Source organism: Orbicella franksi, chromosome 12 (genome assembly GCF_964199315.1).
Source record: "Orbicella franksi chromosome 12, jaOrbFran1.1, whole genome shotgun sequence".
NCBI lineage: Eukaryota > Metazoa > Cnidaria > Anthozoa > Scleractinia > Merulinidae > Orbicella > Orbicella franksi.
The window spans coordinates 6,822,316-6,845,871 of record NC_138156.1 but is presented as its reverse complement, the minus strand read 5'-3'; the positions used below and the strand labels follow the sequence as shown (position 1 = coordinate 6,845,871).

Here is a 23,556-nt window from a genome sequence, read left to right as displayed (position 1 = left end):
TAGAGCACTATTATTGTGAGCTTCGCATATCGAGAATTGAATCTGGCACTCGTAATCCTGTCGCTCACTGGGTTCCATCTGAACAATGCCATTCTTGCCTTTTTCTACAGGATGTATTCACCTGTGCTGGTCCTCAACTCCCTAAACCTAGTGCATCTCATTTCACTCAGTCCGAGTATGTCCAGTCTATATTTCCTGAACTCTTTCATCACATTGGCTGTTTTGGCCACCTGTAACAACGTTCTGATGTTCCAGCAGCCAACGCTGAGAGCTGACTCCGGAATTATCAGAGATGAAGATGACAAGGTGATCGGGCTCCTGGATTCTTCTTTCATGGCTTTCTCCACAAACCGTCATAAAAAATAATTGCAGCTCCGAGATTCCAACATAGGAAGTGTGCTGCACGTTGCCCGCTTGCATCCGTAGATGGATCTTGCATTTAATGTTCACAAAATCGATTATCGATACCATCCAGTTCGACAGCGTCAGTCAGGTTTGACAGCGTCCTCAAAATTTGACAGAGTCGTTTTTTACCTATAAATTTAGCAACTTGGTAGTTAGAAAGCGTCACTAGCAATCACAAAATAAGAAACACGATGACTTTCTCAGAAGGTAGTTGTTGACGTAAATGGATTTGACTGATGAACTTTTTTTGGCGGCTGTGCGTTCTGTATTGAGAACGCGAACCGAGACGGCGATTCTCAAGAGGTAATAAGTATAATTTTGAATGGAAGTATGTGCGAGTGATGATAATAAAGTAAGTGGATAGCGTGTCGGGCGGTCACCAATCCGTACAGATTTAATTTAGAAATCTCAACTTTTTTCTCAGTGTGATTTAGTATATTTTTTTGAAAACTTTTAAAAACGATTCTAAAACCAAACAAATGTTTAATTACGGTGGCTTTATTTAGCGTAGTACTACCCGAGCGGCACAAATAGTGTGCTATTAATGTGTTGTGGGTGGTAGCTCAGTAACGATGTTCTCATTATTTTTAGATATCTTGAGGACGATTCACTTTTGGCGGATGTCGCCGACATTAATTATTGAAAGGTCTTGAAAGACAACTCGAGCATCAACAAGAAATAGGTGGACGTTTGAGCGCTACAGAGCCTGGACGCTTCGAATTCACACTCAACCCGCACGTGGATCGTCCAAGTGAGAGAATGGGGGTCAGAGAACGCCATTATACCCCTGGTCTGCGTCAAGTTGGACAGTAATTTATTAGTAGCTCTGACCGATGGATTACACCGTACTGTCCGAAATTTGATTCTTCAGGACGGGATACCTGAGCAAGATCAACATGGCCAGCAACGGTTTAAACAACAGCTATGCTTATTGAGGGTTACCTGCCGGTGAATGGTTGAAGATGATTTCCAGTCCCTACTGCGCACTCTCGAGTGTTTGTTTACGTTTTTTGTTTTGTTCAATGTGAAACATCACAAAATGTAAACATTTCGCAACCACTTACATGAAGTACATTCCATGCTTCGTTCTTTCTCATATCACTTGATAAAACAACTTCGCAGCTGTAAAAATCAATGAAGCTGTTGGAAAAAAAAAAAATTGAAAGGCCTCAAGGGGCGGATGCAGGAGTTTTTAAGGGGAAGTGAGTGGCTAATACTTTGGGGTTGCAATTTGTAGAATTGAAACCTAATTTAACACTGTTACAACAGAAACACTAGTAATGCCACAAACTAGAAATTACGATGGAGTATCTCTCCAGAGTTTTTGCCTTTATTTCTGCCAAGATATCATATTCACAATCTTTCCTTTATGCGTAACCAACAAGGGGGTAACTAGCCACCCAGTCCACACCCCCCTAAATCCGCCCCTTGAATGACTTGTTTCAACTATCTTTCATCCACGTTTCGGTTCACGTCCTCGTGGTAGCAGTACCGAGTACTTACTTACTGCCCTTATGCCTGCTGGCATGTAGGGCAGCAACAAAGGTCCTCCACGGCTGTTTGCTATGGGCTGGCGGCCGGATGGTACCCCAGTTGTGCTTAAGGGTCTTGAACTCTCTTCCACCACTGACATTCATATGAGTATCGTCTTATGTCTCTGGAGGCCCGTCACACCCAGTAGTTATAGTTTCCTTTGCTGCTGTTTCCGTAACAAAAACCTTTTCATGGGACTGGGTTGTTAGTCCTGTGCCTAACCCCCAAACGTGGAGGGCCAATGGATCACTTTTTGTCAGGCCTCTACCCTTTGACCTTTCCGGCTTTTGATGTCCCTCTCAGGAGACGAAATCTCCCGTCGGCATAGCTCTCAGGGTCATTGAGACACACAAGCCCCTCGACCACGACAAGGTTGTGATCCCACGGGGTGTCGTGGTAGCAGTATAAAGAGAAAACTGAAACTTGGACAATCTGAATCAAACTGAATCAAACTAACTGCGATCATCATCAAGAACGAGGCTGAACAGTGCTGTGCTTGTGCCATTGCCACGGCTAAAGCTAACGTGGATGAAGCGATCAGGTTACATGAAGAGAGTAGAATATCATCAGCTCCGAGCGGCTATAAGCTCCATTGGCGCCATCGTTGTACCTAACTGTTTACAAAATTCGTTGTTGTTTCTCCCATCAATACAGTGTCACTCTTCAATTCAGGTAAACGAGCCATCGAGTGGAGCACTAGTATCTACTTCGGCGGGCGAATAATCGTCGTTTATAGTGTTATCTCAGGGTATCAAAATGAAGGGAGGAGAGAGCCGCCTTGTTGGGTAACCCAACTCGTAACAACTTAAGACTATTTTACTTCTTGTCAAAAATCTGTAGCTCGAATCAGCCTGCGAGCAGACTCACTTTTAAGTCACGCGCGCGAGCGGCGAACAGCAAAGCAATCCGGCATTTCGCGCTCGCGGGTACGCCACGCCCGCTTGTGCTCCAACGTGAGCCTGCTCGCAAGCCAAGCTCGAATATGCTGTCTAATTTTTTTGGTATTCATCTTATCACCGACACGTTTTTATTAAGGCTGGTTTTCACTAGAACATAAGCACAAGCACAAGCATAAGCATAAGCACAAGTGAAAACATCCGCGACATAAACATAAGCATAAGTAGAAACATAAGAAGAACGAACCCACTTATTTGTCTTGTGTAGTTTTCACTAGTAACGCGCTCGACATAAGCATAAGCATAAGCACAAGAAAAACGAACAGTTCCGTTTTTCTTGTGCTTATGCTTATGCTTATGTCGAGCGCGTTACTAGTGAAAACTACACAAGACAAATAAGTGGGTTCGTTCTTCTTATGTTTCTGCTTCTGCTTATGTTTATGTCGCGGATGTTTTCACTTGTGCTTATGCTTATGCTTGTGCTTATGCTCTAGTGAAAACCAGCCTTTATGCGTCTTCCTGGAAATATACGGCCAACTGAAAGACTGGTCCACGTTGAAAGAGAGACTTCTGATGGTTTGCAGAGCGGTCTGAATTTTGCGATACTTGTAGCTAACACGGAGTTAGTTTCGATTTGCTCTTTCAACACATTGCACAAAAAGTATAGGTCTACCTTTGGCTTGAACGCTTACGGAGAATGGATGCACTTACTTCTTAGCAGTGTGAAAGAGCCATAACTAAACATTGTTAACAGAGGGAAATAGTTAAGAAACCTGCAAAGTTCTTTGTTGTATGTTTTTGTTGGCTATTTTGAGGGTTGACCCTGCACAAACCCTAGCAAAATTAATGGTTATGTGTCTTCATACAACTAACCAATAGATGCATTGCGATTATGTAATTCATGCATAGTCTATGAGCCTGTTTGTTTGCCTCCTTGATGTTTTCCGGGTTTCTTAACCATTTCCCTCTAGAACTATGAACTAAACTAGTTCGGTCCGTTTTGGGGAATGCTGGCCTTTGGCCAAGTCCATAATCTGTCCAAAAAAAGAACTCGACAAATAACTCTCTACTGCAGACCTCACACTTGTTAACATCTAGTTACTCAAGTTTCCTAAGGAGAGTTACCCCTCTTCTCATTCGGAGTAATGAGACGAGATCGGCGCTCTCCCAACCCGGTTCCCACTATGTCCTCTTCGCACAAGAGAGATCCTGGGAACAAGAGAAGGTTGGGTTTGCACTTTGAGAAAGAGAGTAACGACACAAGATACAAGCGTAAGTATAATACACTGTCCTAAAATGGACAGATACGGCCTGTTTATTCACAACAATCAATCTGCTTTGTACAGACCCCGCTAAAGCTACACAGTAGCTACTACCACACGCTACTTCCTCCAGCAACCGTACACAGAAGTATACTATCGCATAAATACATCATTTCAGCTATCTAACGTCACTTAGAGCAATTTGCACTTGAGTGTCAAAAGTAATTCAAATAGGCTATTTTCTAGTTACTCTTTGCCTCTGTGTCAAAAGAGTCTCCGTGCAGGGCCATTCATACGAAGGTGTGTTTCGCCCGCATGTTCATTTTCATGAAAATCAAACTTATTTTCGTATGAAAGATCTTGCACGAAGACTAACTTTGAGAAAGAGGATAAAGGTAATTCGGAAATGGCCTGTTCTAATTTGCTTCGCTTTTTCCTTACGAATTTAACCGATTGGTTTGGAAAATTCACGCCACTTCGCTATCCAATCAAAAGTCACACCAAAACTAATCGCGACTCGCTCGAACTCGTTTTTCCGCGCGTCGCGCCAGCTACATGTATTTTGCTCCTAGTTTTAACTGGCCCATTGGTTTTACCTTCACGACACTCAACTGTAAACGCTCTTATCTATTCTAAAACCAACAGTCGGGATTAACCCCTCACTACTGGTAGTGCCCAAGGTTTTAGACACATAGATATAAGTTAGAACACCTTGTATAACAGTAACAAACAATAAACAATCTGAATGGTCACACACTAGGGTTCATGCATATAGAGAAAAGTTAGAACCTTGTTCAGCGCGATGAACAGTATTATAGGAATGCACTGCTCGATAGCTTTCGTTATGATGGTCACACACTAGGATTTCATCCACATACCCACTAGTTAGAACCAACTTTCACAACACAACAGACAATACCACTTTACTATGGATTAGATCCAGACCCAAAATTTAGAACACTTTTTATAGCGTAAAACACTGTAGTACATTTAACAAACTGACGGCAGTTTTTCATGCGTCTGTCCTGTTATGGATCATGAATTTCGTCATAACATTGTCAAAGATCCGCAGACTACTCTGACTATGTTATAACGAAATTCATTGTCAATAACAGGACAGACGCATGAAAAACTGACGTAATTTGTTTTTTACGATAACAAATTGTCAAATTGTCCGCCCTCGCTCGCTGACGCATCGCATAAATTAAAAATTTATGTGTCTGTCCGCATAATGACAATCAAAATTAGCCAGTGAGCGCGCGAGAATTTCTGCAGTTATCGTAAAAAAAAGGAATTGCTCAGAAGCGTTCATTCAAAAGTTCACACAGAGAGTGAAAAGAATATATATTTTACCACGCCATATGTAAAGACTTTTTTTTTTCATAGATTCTCTCTGAATTAAAATAGCCTAGTTATTATTTTTTTGTTTTGGATGGATGGATGGCAAACAAAATAAGCTGACAAGTCCAGTGATGTTTTTCACACCCTCGGAAAATGGAGTCAAAGGTTGGCATGACGACCGAATCTTAACCAACGAACTTTTTTCAGCAAGTATTACCAGCTATTTTGATATTTTCACTAAGAGTGTTCAATATGCTGTCAATACCCCTTAAGGCAATCGCATTGAAACGGCCAGATTTTCAAGGACGTAATCGCATGTTATCCCTCACAAGAGAGACGTACAGGAGTCCGAAATGATGCACCCTGATGACGTAATTCGAAATACTGGCTGTGATTGGTTAACACGAATTTCGGACATTCGTAATTCGTCAATACGTACACCGAGAAAACAGAAAATAAAATACAGGTCTGCTATCTGTAATCTCAACACTAACTCAGATCTCAGATAAGAGAACAATTGGGAAGTGCTTTGATTTCCACACTTGAGAAAGATCTAGAAAAAGACTACCCACGCTAGGGTGATCTGGAGGACGAATCAAAATCCTGTAAACCTGGGCGAAGAAAAAAAGGAATAGAAAATAGAATCACTCCGTTCCTGTCAATTTTCAAGTTAAAGCCTTTTTTGGTGACGTTTTGTGGTCGCTTTACCAATCATAAATGTTTACGAAAAGTTGTTTATATTCTAAAACAGAGGCAGTCACTTGTACATTGAAATGAATAAAAAACAAACCTTAACATACCCCGCAACTGTCTAACAGCGCACGGAAAAAATTATGTTTTTCAACGGCCAGGTCGGACGGGAATACAGAGACTAGTTTTGCCAGAAATATTTTCGTGTATTGTTGTTATCTTCGTAAAACGAACTCAGCACTTACCAAATATCGGACCGTCGTTTACGGCAAAGTGACGTCCACTGACTATGTTACGATACCTGGGAACTTCCCTGGTCTGAGCGCTGGCTAAGTAAATTGGTCTCGATTTTAAAGGTGCTTAGCCATATCCGCCAATGTTTCTCGAGTGCCTCACACTGGAACTTTAAACCTAGTGCACGGCGTTCTGCCAAGATGGTCAAGTAGACTAAACTAAAACCACATTTTTTTTCTCTAAGTTATTTGAAACAAACGACACGCAGTAATTCTTTTACCTATCATAGAGATAGCTCCTTCCTAGCCGTTGTTTGGCTTGTCTGTGTTGTGACAAGCGAAATGAACAGCGGAAAAGGAGCGAGGCTACAATAGAGCTAACACCGCTAGAAAGCGTATCCACACAGGTAGAGTTACCATGGTCACAGATAAAGCTTTATATTACACCCTTGCGACCTGCACTGCAGATCTAACCCATCACCGCGCAACCCCCTTACAGCCATACATGGTATGAAATACTTTATCACTGGCTAACAGTGAGATTGACCTTGAGCCCATCACAAGCCTAACACGTGTCACGCTTAACAGCTGACACGTGCACAGCACTGGATGTTAGACTTCTTGGCTTCTAATTTATTACCATCATCACCATTAGCTGCCTTCCTCTTGTTTGCGGAGGGCTTACCAGACGAGGCAACAGGCTCTGGGCTCTTCACCACTCTGGCCTTCATTGTTTTGTCATCCCTTATCAAAGAATCCACATCCTCCGTGTTATCATCGGTGATTTCGCCCTCCACGTCCACATCTTCGTCTTCATCATCGATGCATGCTTCCTCCTTCCCGTCATCACTGTGCTCCACTTCGCCGTTGCTCTCAACCTTGACTTGAACACTTTCCAATTTGGCAGTGGAGCCATCTGCGTCAAACTCCTCGCCTGAGGTGAATGACGTCTGCGTTGCCACAGAAACAGGCGAGGCTTGACTTTCAACGCTTCTCGACTTCTCAGCAGACTCGACGGAAGATGAATCACCTGGGGGTTGTGCAGTCCTGGTGGTGCCCGACTCTCGCGGTGATGACGCTTTGTACAGATCCTGTTGAATGTTTATCTCTTTCTTCAGTACCAACAGCCGCTGTTTGATAGAGTTGTTGCTGATCGTCAACAGGTCTCTTTCAGCTTCAAAATCGCGTTCACGCTTTTTCAGGGCCTTGAAAGTGATCACAAGAAGACAAACATCAATCTCCACTCAAACTACTTCTTAAATTTTCAGGCATCGAAGGATCTGTTACCCCGTTAGTATCTACAGTCGAACCCCTATTTAGTGGCCACCCTCACCATCGGGTTAACATGTATTCACGTCAAGACAATCGTAATACACGTGTGTTTGAGTTTTTTATCACTCAGTCGTCAAACTCTATTTCAGACTCTTATCTTCCACCGTCTTTTCTAAAACAAAGCCAATCTTAGTGTATTCAATTTTGATAGGCTGCTTAATAGGGGTAAAGATGATAGAAAGACCTTCATCAGAACGACCACCTACATCAGACTTGTTTTTAGCAAAAGCTAACAACAACACCAATGACAACATTTATTTGTACAGCACAAAGAAAGAAAAACATACAAAATTCAGTAGACACTATGAAATTGGGTACTACTTGCCTAAAAAAACATGTGGGGTTAGACAAATTGGGCAGCTAATTATTGCATACAGTAAGAGATGTAAGGAGTATTAGAGTACATCAATAAAATATCGTCTACCATATAGATAAGCTAGATGTTTAAGTTTGCAGTCAGTGCTTTGGAGGCGATTTTATAAAAATGTTAAAGTAACAACTCAAGACCTCTGCTAAACCTCATAACAGTTATTTGCAAGATGCTGTTGTCACGAAGGACATTGGGATGTTTTCAGAAATCACTAAATTCGTAACAATCCATAAGTTTAAAAATAAACTCCACCCATCACAAAGAAGTTTGGTCTTACTATACTACTAACATCAAATGAAAGCATATTAGAGTAAATTTTGACAAGTGACGTATATTTGTTGTGGCGTTGAAATGGAGAAGTGAAATGATGACAAAGAGAAATAATGAGCGCATAAAAGAAATACATTGTATGAAACCACACCTTATCTTGACTGTTGTTATATGCACAACACACAAATAAATAAGGTGTATTCACAAATACCCCACATCACCAAGAGAAGAGAACCACAAATATATCGGACAAATATAGAACTATCTCTAGAGTATGCACAGCTTTTTGTATGATTCTATAGGTTTCATAGCTGTAAGGCTTTCGTGTCAAAAAGAGGAAAAATACAAGCAGTCAACAACATTCATTGCTTAGTTCTTCTCCTTACCATTTTGTTATGTTAAGTTACAAAACTGTAGATCTTCATTTGTTAAGAAAGGAAATGTTTATTATGGCTGATTAACATTAAATCCAAAATAGTTAAAAGGAATCAGCTTGCATATGTCCTTTATTTAGGTCTTTTGAGGAATCTGCCAAGGACCTGAGGAGATATTCACTTTTATTAAATACCACTTCATTGGATAATGTTATTCAAGAGGTTTCACTGGCTTAGCCATAACGGCATATGAACAAACAATACCATGCTCTACAAATATGGGAGCAGTTTTATTTTTATTTCATTTTAGTTTTCTGTACATTGGGGAAGTTTTGAATAATAAAAACAATTATCCCACACATGCTTGTTGGATATGAGAAGGTTATAGCCAGTGAGCAAGTGTGCATTTCCGATGCACACTTGTGGAATAAAACTGTGAAATTTTTCCCGTTACAGGGATGTGATGGCCAAATAAGGTATGACTTTTGGCTTTGCCGCTACTTCACAGGGCAAGTCTGTCTTAAACATGGTCTGAACTTCTGAATGTGAAGTGCAATGAAGACAGGTCACAGGTAAAATGTAAATTGACTCGAGGACCAGGACATCAGAGCTGAGTACCAGCGTTTCCTCTGAAATAGATACATGTACCAACTGGAGACAAACTAACGTGCACCAGGAGAAAGTAGAACCCTAAAAGACCCACAAAGATAAAATGAACTCAAACAGTGGTTAACACATGGTAACAAATCAGGCACACCTAGGAAGTAAGGAAGAGACATGTATGGAAACACTAACCAAGAGAACATGGCACAAATAAACAAAAACAGAGAAGCATAGAGAAAGTGTTACACAAAAGCAAAACCCACTTGGTGTAGACAAAAGCATAATCTAGCTAGACGATGAAGCAGAAAAGCCTTTTTGAGGTGGAAAAAAGCATTGGACAGGACAAAGAAGAGACACTGATGACCTTGCCAAACAGGACGAGGAAGCAGCAGAAACATGAAAGAAAACCAAAGATGTCTGACAGACCAATAAAGGACAAGAATGGAACAATGCTCATAAATCAAGCTGACCAAATGAAACAATGGGCTCAGGAGCATTTCAGAGAGATGCTCCATCATCCACCACCAGTGACTCAGCTGAAGTCAAAATCCCACTTGATATGGATACAAGGAAACAAACAAGACTAGAGATCAAAAATGCCATCAAGCAGCTGAAAGCAAGAAAAGCTTCTGGACCTCCAGAATTCTTTGAAACAACAACAGAAATGTCAAATACTCTCTTTGGAAAATCTTCAAGACTGATGATAAACTCTTCACAGTCCTCTATTTTCTTAAATTTTTATTTGATCGTTGAATGCGCGGATAGAATCGTGAGAGAACTGGATGCCAGCACAAAACGGGAGACTTGACAGGGTAGGGGGTGGGGACCGAGAAAAATAGTGGGGCATAGACATCTTTGGAATAAAGAGAATTCCCGGAAAATTCTCATTGGTTAAAAGGCAACAAGTGTCATTGCCTTGACAATGGCTGCACATGACCGTGTCCAGGCGCATTGTGTGGTTTGCAGCGGTTGTCATCTTTGACACATGCCGTGATTAGAAATGCAATGGTTGTAAGAATTCTCTTAAGACAAATTTCCACATGTTTCTTCACTCAAACTAAGATGAACAGAAAGAGGTGGTTGTTCATCTTCTTTGGTTGAAGGACGTTGTTACAATTTTGCCGACCGGTTTTGGGAAATTAGTCTGATATATCAATAAACTCTACACAACGGCCAAAGATCTGCGAATGGTTGTGATTGTTGTTGTTCTTTTGTTTCGCCACTCAAAAGCATCATGTAAGAACAAATAATAGAGATGGAAGAGCATGGGATTCCTTCCATTGTTTTGTCAACAAAGGATGACACGCTTCTACTGATTGGAGAAGTGAAATACAAGCTTGTTTTTGGCGCAGCAGAGGACTCTTGGATGCAAAATTTCAAAACATGTTGAAGAACAAACATTCTGCGCAACACAGTTGTGTCACACTTAGTGTAACACCTTCACTTCTAGGCTCAACAAATACATTTTCCGTTGATATATGAGACGTCTTACCAAAATTCCTCAAGCAAATAGCAAAGAAACAAGCACATAGTCTCTTGATTTCAGCTTTCTCTCCCTTTCTGCAGTTTTTTAGGAACGGTTGTCTGAGATCACATCCTCAAACCTTCTCACATGCTCTGCTCGCTTTTTCTTTCGCATGCGTTGAAAAACAGAGAGGCTGTGAACAGTCTAGACTGATAACCAAGGCCATCATGATGGAAGCAAGGCCACCTAATGAAGTTACCAATGCAAGGGTATCTAAGTGAGTGTAAGAACTGGCTGGGAATTTTGTTCTTGTCATCACCTGGGAAGGTCCTGAATTAAGGATCAGAGACTGGAGTGAATGAAGAACAAGCTAGACTTAAAACTCCAGGAAAAACAGGCTGCAGGGTTCTGCAACATATTGCTAAACGGAGGATACAGTCGACCCTACACTAAAGGAGGTTACAATGCAATGGCCACTTTTTTAGTCGCAGCTGACAGTTCATACATTCACTCTTATTTTAACTTCTACAACAGCCACTTCTCAACAACGGCAACAGCCACAAAGACTCGTCCGAACTACCAAAATAGCCACTCAACCACGGCCAGTTGACCAATGACTGATGAACGGTGCACACAAAACCCCTTTTTTTTACTGAGAAAGGTCACCAAACTTGATCTGTACAGCACATCATTGGTCTCTACTTCTGCCAAGTTTCTGTTTTATTGACACATTCTAATTAATATAATATCCATAATAATATAATATATTAGCATATTATGCTAAAATAAGCATTTTTTGAAAAAAAGAATGTTGCATGCCCCCAAAATACAGGTGTCACCTCTCTACAACAGCCACTTTCCTGTCCCTAAGATCCCCATTGTGGAAAGGTTCAACTGTAACTATGAAGCAATTACTGGAATGAACACAATTAACATTCATAAACCATCACCATTTGACGGTGTAAACAGAGAGGGCTATGCATGGACGCTTCACAAGAACACTGTGAGATCCACGCCAAAGAAACTTGTTCATCAAAATCACCTAGAAGACCTACAAGTGTTTTACATGCATTAATGACTACTTTCATAATTATTTGGAAATGATGACAGGGGCCTCATACCATCTCGGATGGACAGCAAAAGGGCAAGAGAAAACGGAGCTGGGACACTCTCCATAACCCAAACACCAGCATCACCAAGCTAGCCTACTATGCAAACACTTTCTGGGCTCGTTACACAGTCTTCCTGCCCCACAAACGTCTGCTGAAACAAACAGCACATCCCCTTTCCCTTTGTTCGTAAAGATCAACCAGACATCACGTGGAAATTACTTTAGAGCCAATCGGTACCAGCTAATAATAAACTAAACAGGCTCCCTTGGGGCCGTAACTACAACGCGAACTGTTGCATGTCAGTCATCAACAGCAACTCTTCCAAAGTAAATATGCAGTTTTTCTAATCCATTCCATCTCTGTGGATTTATGAACACTTCATCTTTTTCACAGCAGAATAGAAAAGCGTTTCTCAAGGGGAATTAAACAGAGTATCTCAAATGTCTACCACACCCCATGAAAGTGTTGGCCACGCTGGTATTTTGGCGTCTTTTGACCATTTCCCAAGTTCCAAGCAGACTTCCCACAGGCTTGACTACATGTACCGAGTAGCACAGCCAAACAAATATCTACATGTGTTTTTCTTCAGGTAATACTCTATAGCTTTTTGCCAATATAAGGAACATAAATCAATATTGAAAGGCCATGCCTGTTAATCCACTGGAGTCCACTGCAAAATTTCTCTGGGTCCAAAGTACACTGCCTTGACTGGGAAGCTAGAAAGTGCGGTGTGATTGGGCTAGGTAAATAACCCTGTGTTTCAGCAGACGTTCGTGGGGCAGGAGGAGGCTATCACCAAGCAGGCTTTGAGTTTGGATCCACAGGGGAAGCAAGGTAGCAGGGAGGGGGAAAGAAAGGCATGGAACAGCTGGCAATGGAAGATGGACCCATTACAACAGAGAGAAACAGAAAACTTGAGGAAGGGATAAAGAGGTCACTAAATTAACCTGGAGGAACTCTGCCCCACGATAGAGGAAAATATTTTTTTCAATGTCTAAATACTACTCCTAAAAACTCTCCTGCTTTGAGAACTCCATTTAAATGCTGCCTCTCCGGAACAAGATTTTAGAAAAAGTGTTGACTTAATATTAACATACGTAAGAAACCTAAAGTCTGTGTGTTTAAGTTACACTGTGGTCACCTTGTTTTTATTGAACAAGAACATTAGTCAAAACAGTTTTTACAGCCTTATTAAAATAAATCAAACAATGAATCAATCAATCAATGCTTAAGAGACTCCTGCTCTGAACACCTTAGAGAAATCAAAACTTAACAGTTGGCTGCCTAATTGAGATTGATTGATCAGTCACTCAATCAACCAATTCAATCAACAAATCAATCAACTGATTAATCAACAAATACCTGTGAAACTCCTGCTCTGTAGTACTTAAGTCACGTTTTTGAATTGGCTGAAATTCTCTAAAATCAGTTTTAACTGCCTTATTGCAGAGTTAACTCCTATACTCTCAGTCATCAGTCAAAAAATAATGCTAAATATATGCATTCATTACCAGCTGTTTTGACTGCTTTTCTAAATTGCCTCAGAAACTCCTGCCCTGTTTATTTATTAATTTGCTAATTTAAGGCTAATTTGTGTTGAGGGTTTGAGATGAAACTTCAACAGTAGCATCTGCACCAAATATTGCATCATAACAAGCTTTAAAATGCATGCGAGCATTCAATGATCCCTCATAATAAAGAACAGTCTCACAAATGAAACAGAGGAATATAAATGATGTACAAACCTTTGACCCAAGAAAAAAACACAGTCATTAAGCACCAAGGAGATAGACGAGGCATGTGTATTTCGAAACTAGTATTCCTTGCTAATTTTTGAAAATGTTATCAATTAGGAAAGTCAGAATCTTTTGAAGATGTTCTGGCAATGTAATTATTAGCAATCACCTAAAGAAGATTGCATGAGATGATTTAAGCGCATTGTACACTTTTATTAGTTAATCATTAGGAACATGACAAGGCAATATTTATTTTGAATAATGCATGTTTATCAAAAAAATTTCTGCAAGTGTTTGGAATGTGTGGAATGTATTTGTAAGAATTTTTCTTTTACAAAGATTTTAATTGGAGTACAGCTCAGAATAAATTACTGGAAATGGAACTGCCCATCATCTTTCTTAGTCTCAGTGAACCTTGCGACATGATTAGACAACCTCACTCAAAAAAAACATGACTGTAAAATAATTTGTACAATTTGTTCAAAAAAGGTTTGTTTAAAATTAGTTATCTCCTTCAATTCCCCTATCACTCATCCTTAGCCTTATATACCAGTAATTATTAGAAGCACTCTGACAAGCAGCATACCATTATATTTTCCACAAGTAATGATGTCTGGGCATTCTACTGATTGGATGCTACATTAATGTCAGGCTTCAGACAAACTCCAGCTCACTCATCACAGGCAATGGAACAAGGAGTGCCTTCTAGAGGGGGCGAGTGCCATGTTCCCTTATAAAATGTTCCGCACTTTTTATCCCTAAAGTCCCCCTTCTGGGGCCAGGTAATTCTGAAAAATCTGACCGATTTCCATAAAATGGTGGAAACTGGTGCGGTCGATCCACACCAGCTGTATCAGTCTCCGTATGACAATTGGTTAATTCCTGTTCCAGCACTATGTTGACTAAGTGTTGTCTATGTGTTGTCTTCAACCCCTGATTTTAGTGCAGCTGCTAGTGGGTTTTCTGAGTCAAATAATCCTCATGAGATCTTTGAAAAAAAAATTACCCATCAGAGAATCAGCTTTTTTGTTGTTTATGCAATCTCGTTTCCATAGCCCACGTGTCTTAGCGCTGACCAAAAGACGCATGGGCTCTGGGAACAAGATTGTTCTTTATGTAAAAGCCATCAAATTCTAGCCGGGTTCAAGAAAGCATACTTATATTATTACAGTGGCTGACTTGTTTGAACAATTGCCATAACAACTCCAGCAGTGAAATAGTTTTAAGAACATTAGCTATCTTGGAATGGGGAGGCGGGGAATATAAAATACCGATCAGTGGAGTTAAGTTTACTGGTGACTTAGGAGCAAACATACTGCCTTGCATTATGACTCATCATATCACTCATCATGACTCATGAAGAGAAAAGAGTGTACAATGTGTAGTTCCAGAAAATATCCATACCTCCACGCGCATGCACCACAGAGGGAATTTCAAGCAAGCCCCACTCCTCCCTGGAATTTCTAATTTTTGAAAGCAAAAATACCCCCCACCACTCTGGAATTTCCATGAGTATTATGCACACCCCCCATACCCACTGGAAAAATAGTTTTGGCAAGAAAGTGTATTAAAAGTTAAAGTTAACACTCCAAACACTTGGCCGTCTGCATTGCACGTCAGTGCTGTTTATTCTCGATCAATCATAACATCTGAAGATACACAAAGAGAAAACATACAGCAATTCATTTAAACATGCCTTAAAAAAAGTAGATATAATTGCAACTTCCCATGAAAAATTTTTACCGAGATCTCGCCATGATCTTTGTGAGTTTCTGAATCTCAACCAGATTTCCTACATCTCGCCGAGATCCTCGCCATGTTTGTTGGTTTCTCAAATCTCAGCAAGATCACGGTGAGATTTTCTACATCTCGCGGAGATTGCCAAGATCTTTGCAAGATTGCTGAGATCTCACCATGACGTTTGAGTCTTTCTAGATCTCAGTAAGATCTTGCCGAGATTTTGAAAGACACGAACATCTTACCAAGATTGCCTACATCTCACCAAGATCATTAACCAAGCACTGTGATTGGATATCTCAAGTCACGTGGGGTAAAGTAGCCAAGCCAAATGAATTTCCTTCGATTCTTTCCAGCTGACAGACAGTACATCAGGTTAATTATTCTTGTTTGCTTGAGGTAAAGGACGTGACGACCCAAGGATAAAGGTTAGTTCTCCTGTATTTCTCATTTCAGTACAGAGTAATGACGATTTTCCTCTCATTAAAAGTAGCTAAATGTGAAGTAAAGGTGAAAGTGCCTGATACTGTTAAGCTTTTCTGAACTATATGTGATGGTCTTATCTGTCAATAAATCTGGTTGTTTTTGACATAGTGGAGTCGTATTTCAGTGTGTTTGTTTTCTCTGCTAGAAACTATTTCTCTCAATGAATTTATGATATCTGGATCTGCGTGTTTACATTTGATGTTGGCAAGATTGCCAAAAAACTTCCAGTTTCTCAGTGAGTCTTTTTGGCCTCCGAGATTTTGATATCTCGATGAGAATCTCAGTGAGATCTCAGTGAGATCTCGGCAAGTTTTTGGCCAGTGAGATTGCAGAGAATTGGTAAGATCTCCGTCAAAATTTTGCAAGGGTTGTCAAATTACCTAATTCCTATACGACTAATTAAGTCTCTTTGTAAATGTGGTACAATTTCAGTTGAAGGACTGATAAGATGACTGTGGATGAAATTGACACCATACTTTTATCGTGAATACATCACTCATGACAAAAGCCAATTTTACAGCAAAATTACATACAACTGCAAAGAGATAAACCTGAATAAGAAATTCTGAAGTTGGTGTAATAATCGTAACATCATTTCTACCTTTATAAAGAATCTCATTTTCACGAAAGAAATCGACTGCCACTCGACATCTTCCAAGACTGATGCGAAAACAAACTAGGCTAGTCACCAGTGCTCTAAGTCCACAAGGTGACTCCATGTAGACTGGTAACAAGTAATGGCGGCCATTTCCACTAATAGCACATTCTTCACACTTGTTAGCTTTGAAAGTGCTTTTTGAAGAAAGAAAATGTAGTTCAAATATAATGCAATTCAAATACAAGTAGTATTCAAGCTACTATTTTTCCATGTGAAAGATCTACTTAGTATGTAAGAGAGGATTTTTTAACAGCTAGATCGATACTTGAATCCGTATTGAGCCAAAGGATATCTGGAACTAAACTGACTGTCCAACCCCCTCCCCTCTGGAATTTCCAGGGTCTTTGACCCCCACCCTTTCGGAATTTCTGATTCCCTCCGTGGTGTGGTTATGGATATTTTCTGTAACCAGAAAATAGGTCTTTTTGGAAGTGAACTTAGGAGATGCAGCATTGAAAGATGCAGTTTGTTAGTTCTGGAGAAACAGCAATTTCCCCACACATATTAAACATGCTGGTATATACTTTACAGTGCTTGGAACTGGGCTTTTCACTATTTTCTATGGGAATTTAGGACCAAGATTTCTCACAAGCAAGGAAAAAATATTCTAGTTGCATGAAGTGCAATTTGTAAAATCTTTCAAAGTTATTTTTTCAGATTTGATCTGCTTGGTGGTTTTTACGAGAGGACAAATTTCTAGCATGTGATACCAGTTGCCAATTACATAAATTGTACCACTTGATGTTTGACAATCAGTCATGCAAAAATATAAAATCAGTTCATTAACATAAAATTCAAATGTGTTTCACCTCCACTATGCCATGATTGGCTGACCACGATTGGCAACTCGTACAACTGGAAAAGGCTTGAGGTTTCAGCCAGGCGCGGCATTTTAAAGACTGAGACATCCTGGCAAGCTCTCCTACCCAGGGTCCGAAATTAACTTTTTTAGGCAGGCGCCAACTGGCGACTGAAATTTTTTTTTCAGTTGCCATATGGAAAAGTGTGGTCGCCGAAAAGTGTCAATAAAATTTTTCCTTCGCAGTGAAAAATAAACCAAAATTTTTGGTTGCCAGATGGAAAATTCTGGGGTGCTTACCATTTACAAAAACCATCAGGTTGGAAATTTCGGGCATAAACATTAAACAATTAAATGTGACATTGCGGGAGAAGGAATCGCTATAAAGCATATCCACATCAGCTAAAGAGACTTGAAAGAGCAGAAAAATAGCATCTCCTCAAATCACAGCCCATATTTTCTGAAGCTTCCCAATTGGAATGGTGCGAGCCATTTGATTTTCCAACTGGAATTTCCGGTTTTCCCATATAAATGGTAAGTACCCCTGGTCGCAAATTTTTCTTTTAAGAATCAGAACGAAGAGAACGCGTTTGGGGCCGCAATGATGGTGATTTTTCCGCTAACAATAAGATTAAATACAAACACGCTGATTATTTATACACCTACCACTGAAAAACCACGACGAACGAATCAAATGCCGGCCACATACGCAGTCTCGTGCAACTGCCAAATATTTCAAGTCAACTTTATACCTTCTCTTGTCTCTACATTTTGGAGAAGAAATGTACCCGACTGAAAACTGCCGTTTGGTTCTTTGCTCTATGTTCAAAACAATATTTCCTTTTGCGTTCTGTCAAGACGATCGACGGATCGCAATGTTGAATATCGAAATCTTCCACTAATTTCTTCGCGGATATTCCGTCTCCACTTTGTAATAAATTATGGAAAGAGCTCAGAACAACTTTGGACACCACATCGCCTGAATAAATATTCATGGGAAAAGAACACACATGGCCTCTTGCACCCGCAATACATATGTTATGGGAAACCGCTGAAAAAACATGGCGGCGAAGCTTCGCACTAATCATAGCTGTGAAACGTTATGGTAGATTTATAATAACAGGAAAATCGGTTGTATACTTCAAAAGCAGCGGAAAGGTAAGAAGTAAGGACAATATATAGTAACATGGAACAATTTACCTATTTATGAAGATGTTGATATAAATAATTTTAAGACTATTGCTCTTGCAGCCATTAAATCTTTTTGTATAATGTATATCCAGACATCCTAACTTGTCTCGACGAGATTATACTTAATCTATTTTATCTTATCTTTTACTAACTTATAATTTTTATTGTATATATACATATTGTAATTATTTATTACATGCTTTTATATGTTATTTTAAACTCCTAGTATAGTTCCACTGTTTAAGGAGTATACTTATTAAAGATTTTTTAAAGAGTAAGTGACCAATTGGCGGGCGGCTTTGAATTTTATTTTAATCGATTTGGCTGAAAATCAAAGTTTGTGTAATTATCGTGGCTTGAAATGGTTAATCGCCCGCTGGCGACCAGTTGTGAAATTCTGGTCGCCAGAGCAAAATTTTTAGTCGCATTGGCGACCAGGGAACCGCAATTTCGGACCCTGCTACCCAGACCACCTACTCAGTGGGTTGCCAAGAGAGCTTGCTCAAAGCTAAGGCCAGTGGCCCAGTGAAAATATTTTCCATTTTTGCCATGTGATTGTCAAGCTGTTTAAATGCCATAAGCTGGCTTTGAAAGAGAAATATACAACAAGAACTGGCACTTCCCCAAAAAATTCAAGTTAAAGTATAACTACAACAATGTCTTCACCAGCTTGCAAGAGAAACAATTTCAGTCAAGTAGAATGAAGACGTAAGTCTTGATCTCCTGGAGAAATGACTTACTCAGCCAGCCAAGAAATCTCAACCAAAATTGTGCAGGTAGCAAGCCTTTAACCGCTTAAAAACAACAGTTTGAGAATGAGGAAAGTCTCTTCACGATATATAATAATTTCCATATATCGATGCATTTAAGCTATTGGGCATGATAATTGACAAGGACCTTAACTTTACGGAACATATATCGCAGGTTTGCTTGAAGACTAGCAAAATGATTGGCATCCTACGAAGGCTGAAAAATCTCATCCCTATACATGCAAAATTACGGATCTATAAGACTGCAATCTTACCTCATCTAACATACTGTAGCTTGGTGTGGCATTTCTGCCGTGCAAGCGACACAAGGAAACTGGAGAGGATCAATGAGAGAGGACTCCGTACAGTATTCTGCAATCGGGTCTCCTCCTATAGTGACCTCCTAATACGTGCGGGGATGACAAGCTTGTACAACAAACGATTGCAAGAGATTGCAATTTTCATGTTTAAAGTGAAACATAGATTACTGCCTAGCAACGTACTAGAGCTTTTTCCTAGATCACCCTCGAGCTACAGCTTAAGGAACTCAGATTTTTATGTACCAAGAGTAAGAACTGTTAAGTACGAGAAACATTCCCTTCGTTTCCTCTGGCCATTGATGTGGTCGAAGTTAGACAATAGGGACAAGAAAGAAATGTCTTTGCAGCAATTTAAGGCGAACATCAGGGAAAGGGACCTCAGTGGATTTGTCGGAGGCAACACATGCAAAGGGTGTCACCTTTGCAACTCTTGAGCCGTAAACACTAGTTATAAGTATTAGAAATATAGGTTCGATATTCCCTATTCTAAAGTAGTATCTTAACTGTAGGAATTACATGTAAATACAAAGAGTGTGCGAAAATGTAGTATAATTTAATGTAAATAGACCAGAATAGTTTTATACTTATATTATATTTTAATCTTAACAGTGTCCCCAATTAGTAAGCCTAAGGCTAGCTAGAAGACTAGACACTCAAATAAAGTTATTGTTGTTGTTGTTGTTGTTTATACAAGAATAAACCACAAAAAGGAAACAGTGTTCACTGTTAACTAAATTTCATTCTTATTTAGATCTGAATTAATTTTTATCTGTTGGAGTTATTGTTTTCTTTAATTCCGTATAACTTGTAATTACAGCAGGCACAGAGAGCATGTTCAGGCTCAGTTCTACTGCAACAAGAAGATCTTTTAGATCTTATAACTGCACTTTTAAAATTTAACTGTTTTCTTAGCACTACAGTTGCAACGTAGTGCATATTTCAAAGCAGTCCTTGATGATTCACTGATTACTGTAGACACCACATCACTTGATCAACACAATCTGTATTATTGCACCATCAGTTGTAGCGGTTGTGAAATCTCCGAGACGTAATGGTCTTAATCTGGAACTTTCTTTCGGATATGTATGGGCATTAACGGTACAAACACTTCAATAACAACACTATTAACAACAGCTTTCTTTCTTAAAAGTCATGATTAAATTTAATTGTTTTTTTCCATGAGTAAAGGGCTAGCAAAGTAGTCACACAACTCACATAATCCAAGAATTACGTTATCCATGGCTATCTTTAGTATGGTGGTTATTTTCCTACCAATGACGTAATCCTTGCACATTCTGACACGTTCTTTGCTTGGCTTGCAAATATTCAATTTTCCTTCCAATCTCTGAACTCGCTGCGATGAAACCGCCAAAGAATTCACTTCATTTGCCTTAGCAAACCCAAAAGAAATACTCGCAAAATTGCAAATAAATTAATGACCGGCACTTCTGGTGAAATCAACTTGCAAAGTAAACACGATCTTATTTGTCACCTAGCGAAAGTGAAAGCTGCAACATCAGCGCATTCCACGGCTGACACAATACCTTTTTAGCGTTTTTATTATTCCCTTCGAATCCAACGCTTGGATAAAACCAAAAGAAGATATATTTTGCACACAAATAAAGAAAATAGTATCTGTAACATTAACATTGTCTGTGTATTAATGTCTCAACAGCTTTTGGTGAATAAACATCACAGGTTGTGTGATTCAAAATTTAATTTGGCCAAGAGGAAGTTTGGGTCAGATCACCAACAAAAAAAAAAAAATAAATAAACCACGGGTAGAACATGAAGTGCGCTCGGCCCATGGCCACACGCTTAATAAAACAATGAGAGGCAACTGCATTGCAGAACAAAATATTTCAGTCAATCGTTGCCATGTACTGAAATTATGGACAATACCGTAAAACTTCAGATTTCTAAAGATTGGCTGCATGGACTTGCCTATGGTAAACTGAGTTTTAACTCTACCTTACAAACATTTCATTCTGTGGTTTCTGCCATTGCTTTCCAAGTTCATTTCAAAGGCAGATGAAGAGCTTTTGTCTAGTATCTCCTTGTGTCAGTGTAATAGGTAACCACCCTGCAGTTAGGTAATACAAATGTACAGCTCCATTCTGAGCGGTATACATAAAAATATCGATCAGTGCCAAAGTTGTACATTGGCTGTATTGGAATTTCCCATAAAGAAGCAAGGAATCACACTTCTTCCTTCAAAAATAAACCTTTTCAAGTTCTAGAATTTAAATGGCTTGAATTTTTGCCGTGAAATGGTTTTCATGGCAATCAAATGGGTTCTGGAGACCGAAATGTTTCGTTAAACAGAAAATGTGACGAATTTTCAGTCATCAATTAGTCACCACACCGAAAAAGGCAAAAATTACTCGACCGTGAAAATCAAAACACAAAAACAACTTAACTCGTGACTCGCGTGGGCCTGAAATTCCATGCCGACCACAACAAAACGAGATATTTACCTTCGGAACAAATCTGTTGAACCATTCACAAGAACAAAGAATCAATGCCTACGTAGGACATTTGATATTCTACTGAGTGGGTGTACGGCAGATTTGCAGTTCAATACAGCGTCCCTGTGCCGGTAGAAAGAGCAGTTCTAACTCAGTGCTATTGGGCAATTTCTAATGAGAACTTAAATGCTCGATTTCTGCCTGAGAATAGAATTTCTACTTTAGTTAGTCGTGCGCTTGAAGCCCAAATGCCCGCTTGCATTAACTTGTTGGTGTGAAATCACCTGAGACAAGCAGCTTGCTCTGCCTAAACTTGTTCAGTTAGCACAATAGGCTCAATAGCCTTTCAAATTCAAATTACCTAACATAACACCTATGGACACCTCCGAAATCCTGTACTACCAATCTTCGATTAAAAAGAAATACACGAACTCTCCCTCACCTGAATGTGCTTGAGCGCACTTCGCAAGATATTCAAGTTGGACGTTTTCTTGTCCTCTAGGGAAGGGACTTCTTTCTTCAGGACATCGAAGCATTCTTTCAAGTGCGCGCGTCTGGATGTGCAAATACAATAAGCAATTATAAATTCACCTTTGCGCTTGATTTTCGCATCTTCACATCGGTACTGCATGTACACAATTTCGCTAGATCACGCAGCATCTCGAATTAACGACAAATAATCACACAACCTAAGAGAAAACTACAGTTTTCAGCCCAAAGGAGACAACGAAAAAGGTTCAGTTCAACTGTCAAAGGACATCAGTTTTATGTGCAAGGCGCAAGCGAGATAACAGAACGGCCATGTTCCACAACAGAATATGCTTTGCGTGCATTTTATATCTTGAAATTTAGTTCTCGTAAAATCCCTTGTTTCTATGGTATCACTAACCTGTTCTTCTCTAGTTTGTTGTGCGTTTCTCTTGTTCCTGCCCTGTAGGACAAAACAGATGGATTCAGTGTCTACCAGAAGAACAAACACTGCAAGCAATTTTCTGTCCGAGGCGAAAGACAACGAAACATACCCTCCAGGTCTTCGCCGTCTTTCCAGAGGCTCGCATTCCGAAATGGCTCGCCTTCTCTCCGTATGAACAGACGTAGAATGGTTAACTAGAATGCGGAAAGAAAGAGTAAGCAAAGGGTCATCGGAAAATTGTCGTGATTGCGGAACCGATTTCAAAACAGGCGAGCGCCTTCGCACCAACAGAATATTTGCACATGGCTACTCGATCATACCACGTGCGATCGCCGAATCATCCTTAGTTGTTCCTTTAGAGGAAGATTCCAGGAACTTAGCGGCTTCTAGCAACGTGTCCAAACTCATCACGCAAACAAACGAGACTCGGCAATTTCTTCCAACGATCTGTGGTAGTAAAGCGTAACCCGCCCGACCGTCCGTCGCTCACTCCATGTGCACTCTTTCTACTAACAACAACATGAACTGAACAAAAGGTCTGAAAGTGCTGGAACGTAAAATTTCGTGCAATGATTGACAGTTGTTTGAAGATTATCCAATCGAAATCGAAGAT

The 23,556-nt window shown here is 39.9% G+C and overlaps 1 protein-coding gene across 1 annotated transcript; it reads right to left on the bottom strand.

Moving 5' to 3' along the window:
* Positions 1-1,561: 1,561 nt before the first annotated feature.
* Positions 1,562-23,465, bottom strand: LOC145462532 (uncharacterized). The gene is made up of 5 exons (XM_081446066.1): positions 23,264-23,465; positions 23,053-23,137; positions 22,920-22,961; positions 22,473-22,584; positions 1,562-7,565 (listed from the first exon to the last, which is right to left on the bottom strand). Exons 1-5 carry the CDS (start codon positions 23,349-23,351, stop codon positions 6,942-6,944), a joined length of 951 nt encoding a protein of 316 aa, XP_081302192.1. The 5' UTR covers positions 23,352-23,465; the 3' UTR covers positions 1,562-6,941.
* Between the last annotated feature and the right edge of the window lie 91 nt (positions 23,466-23,556).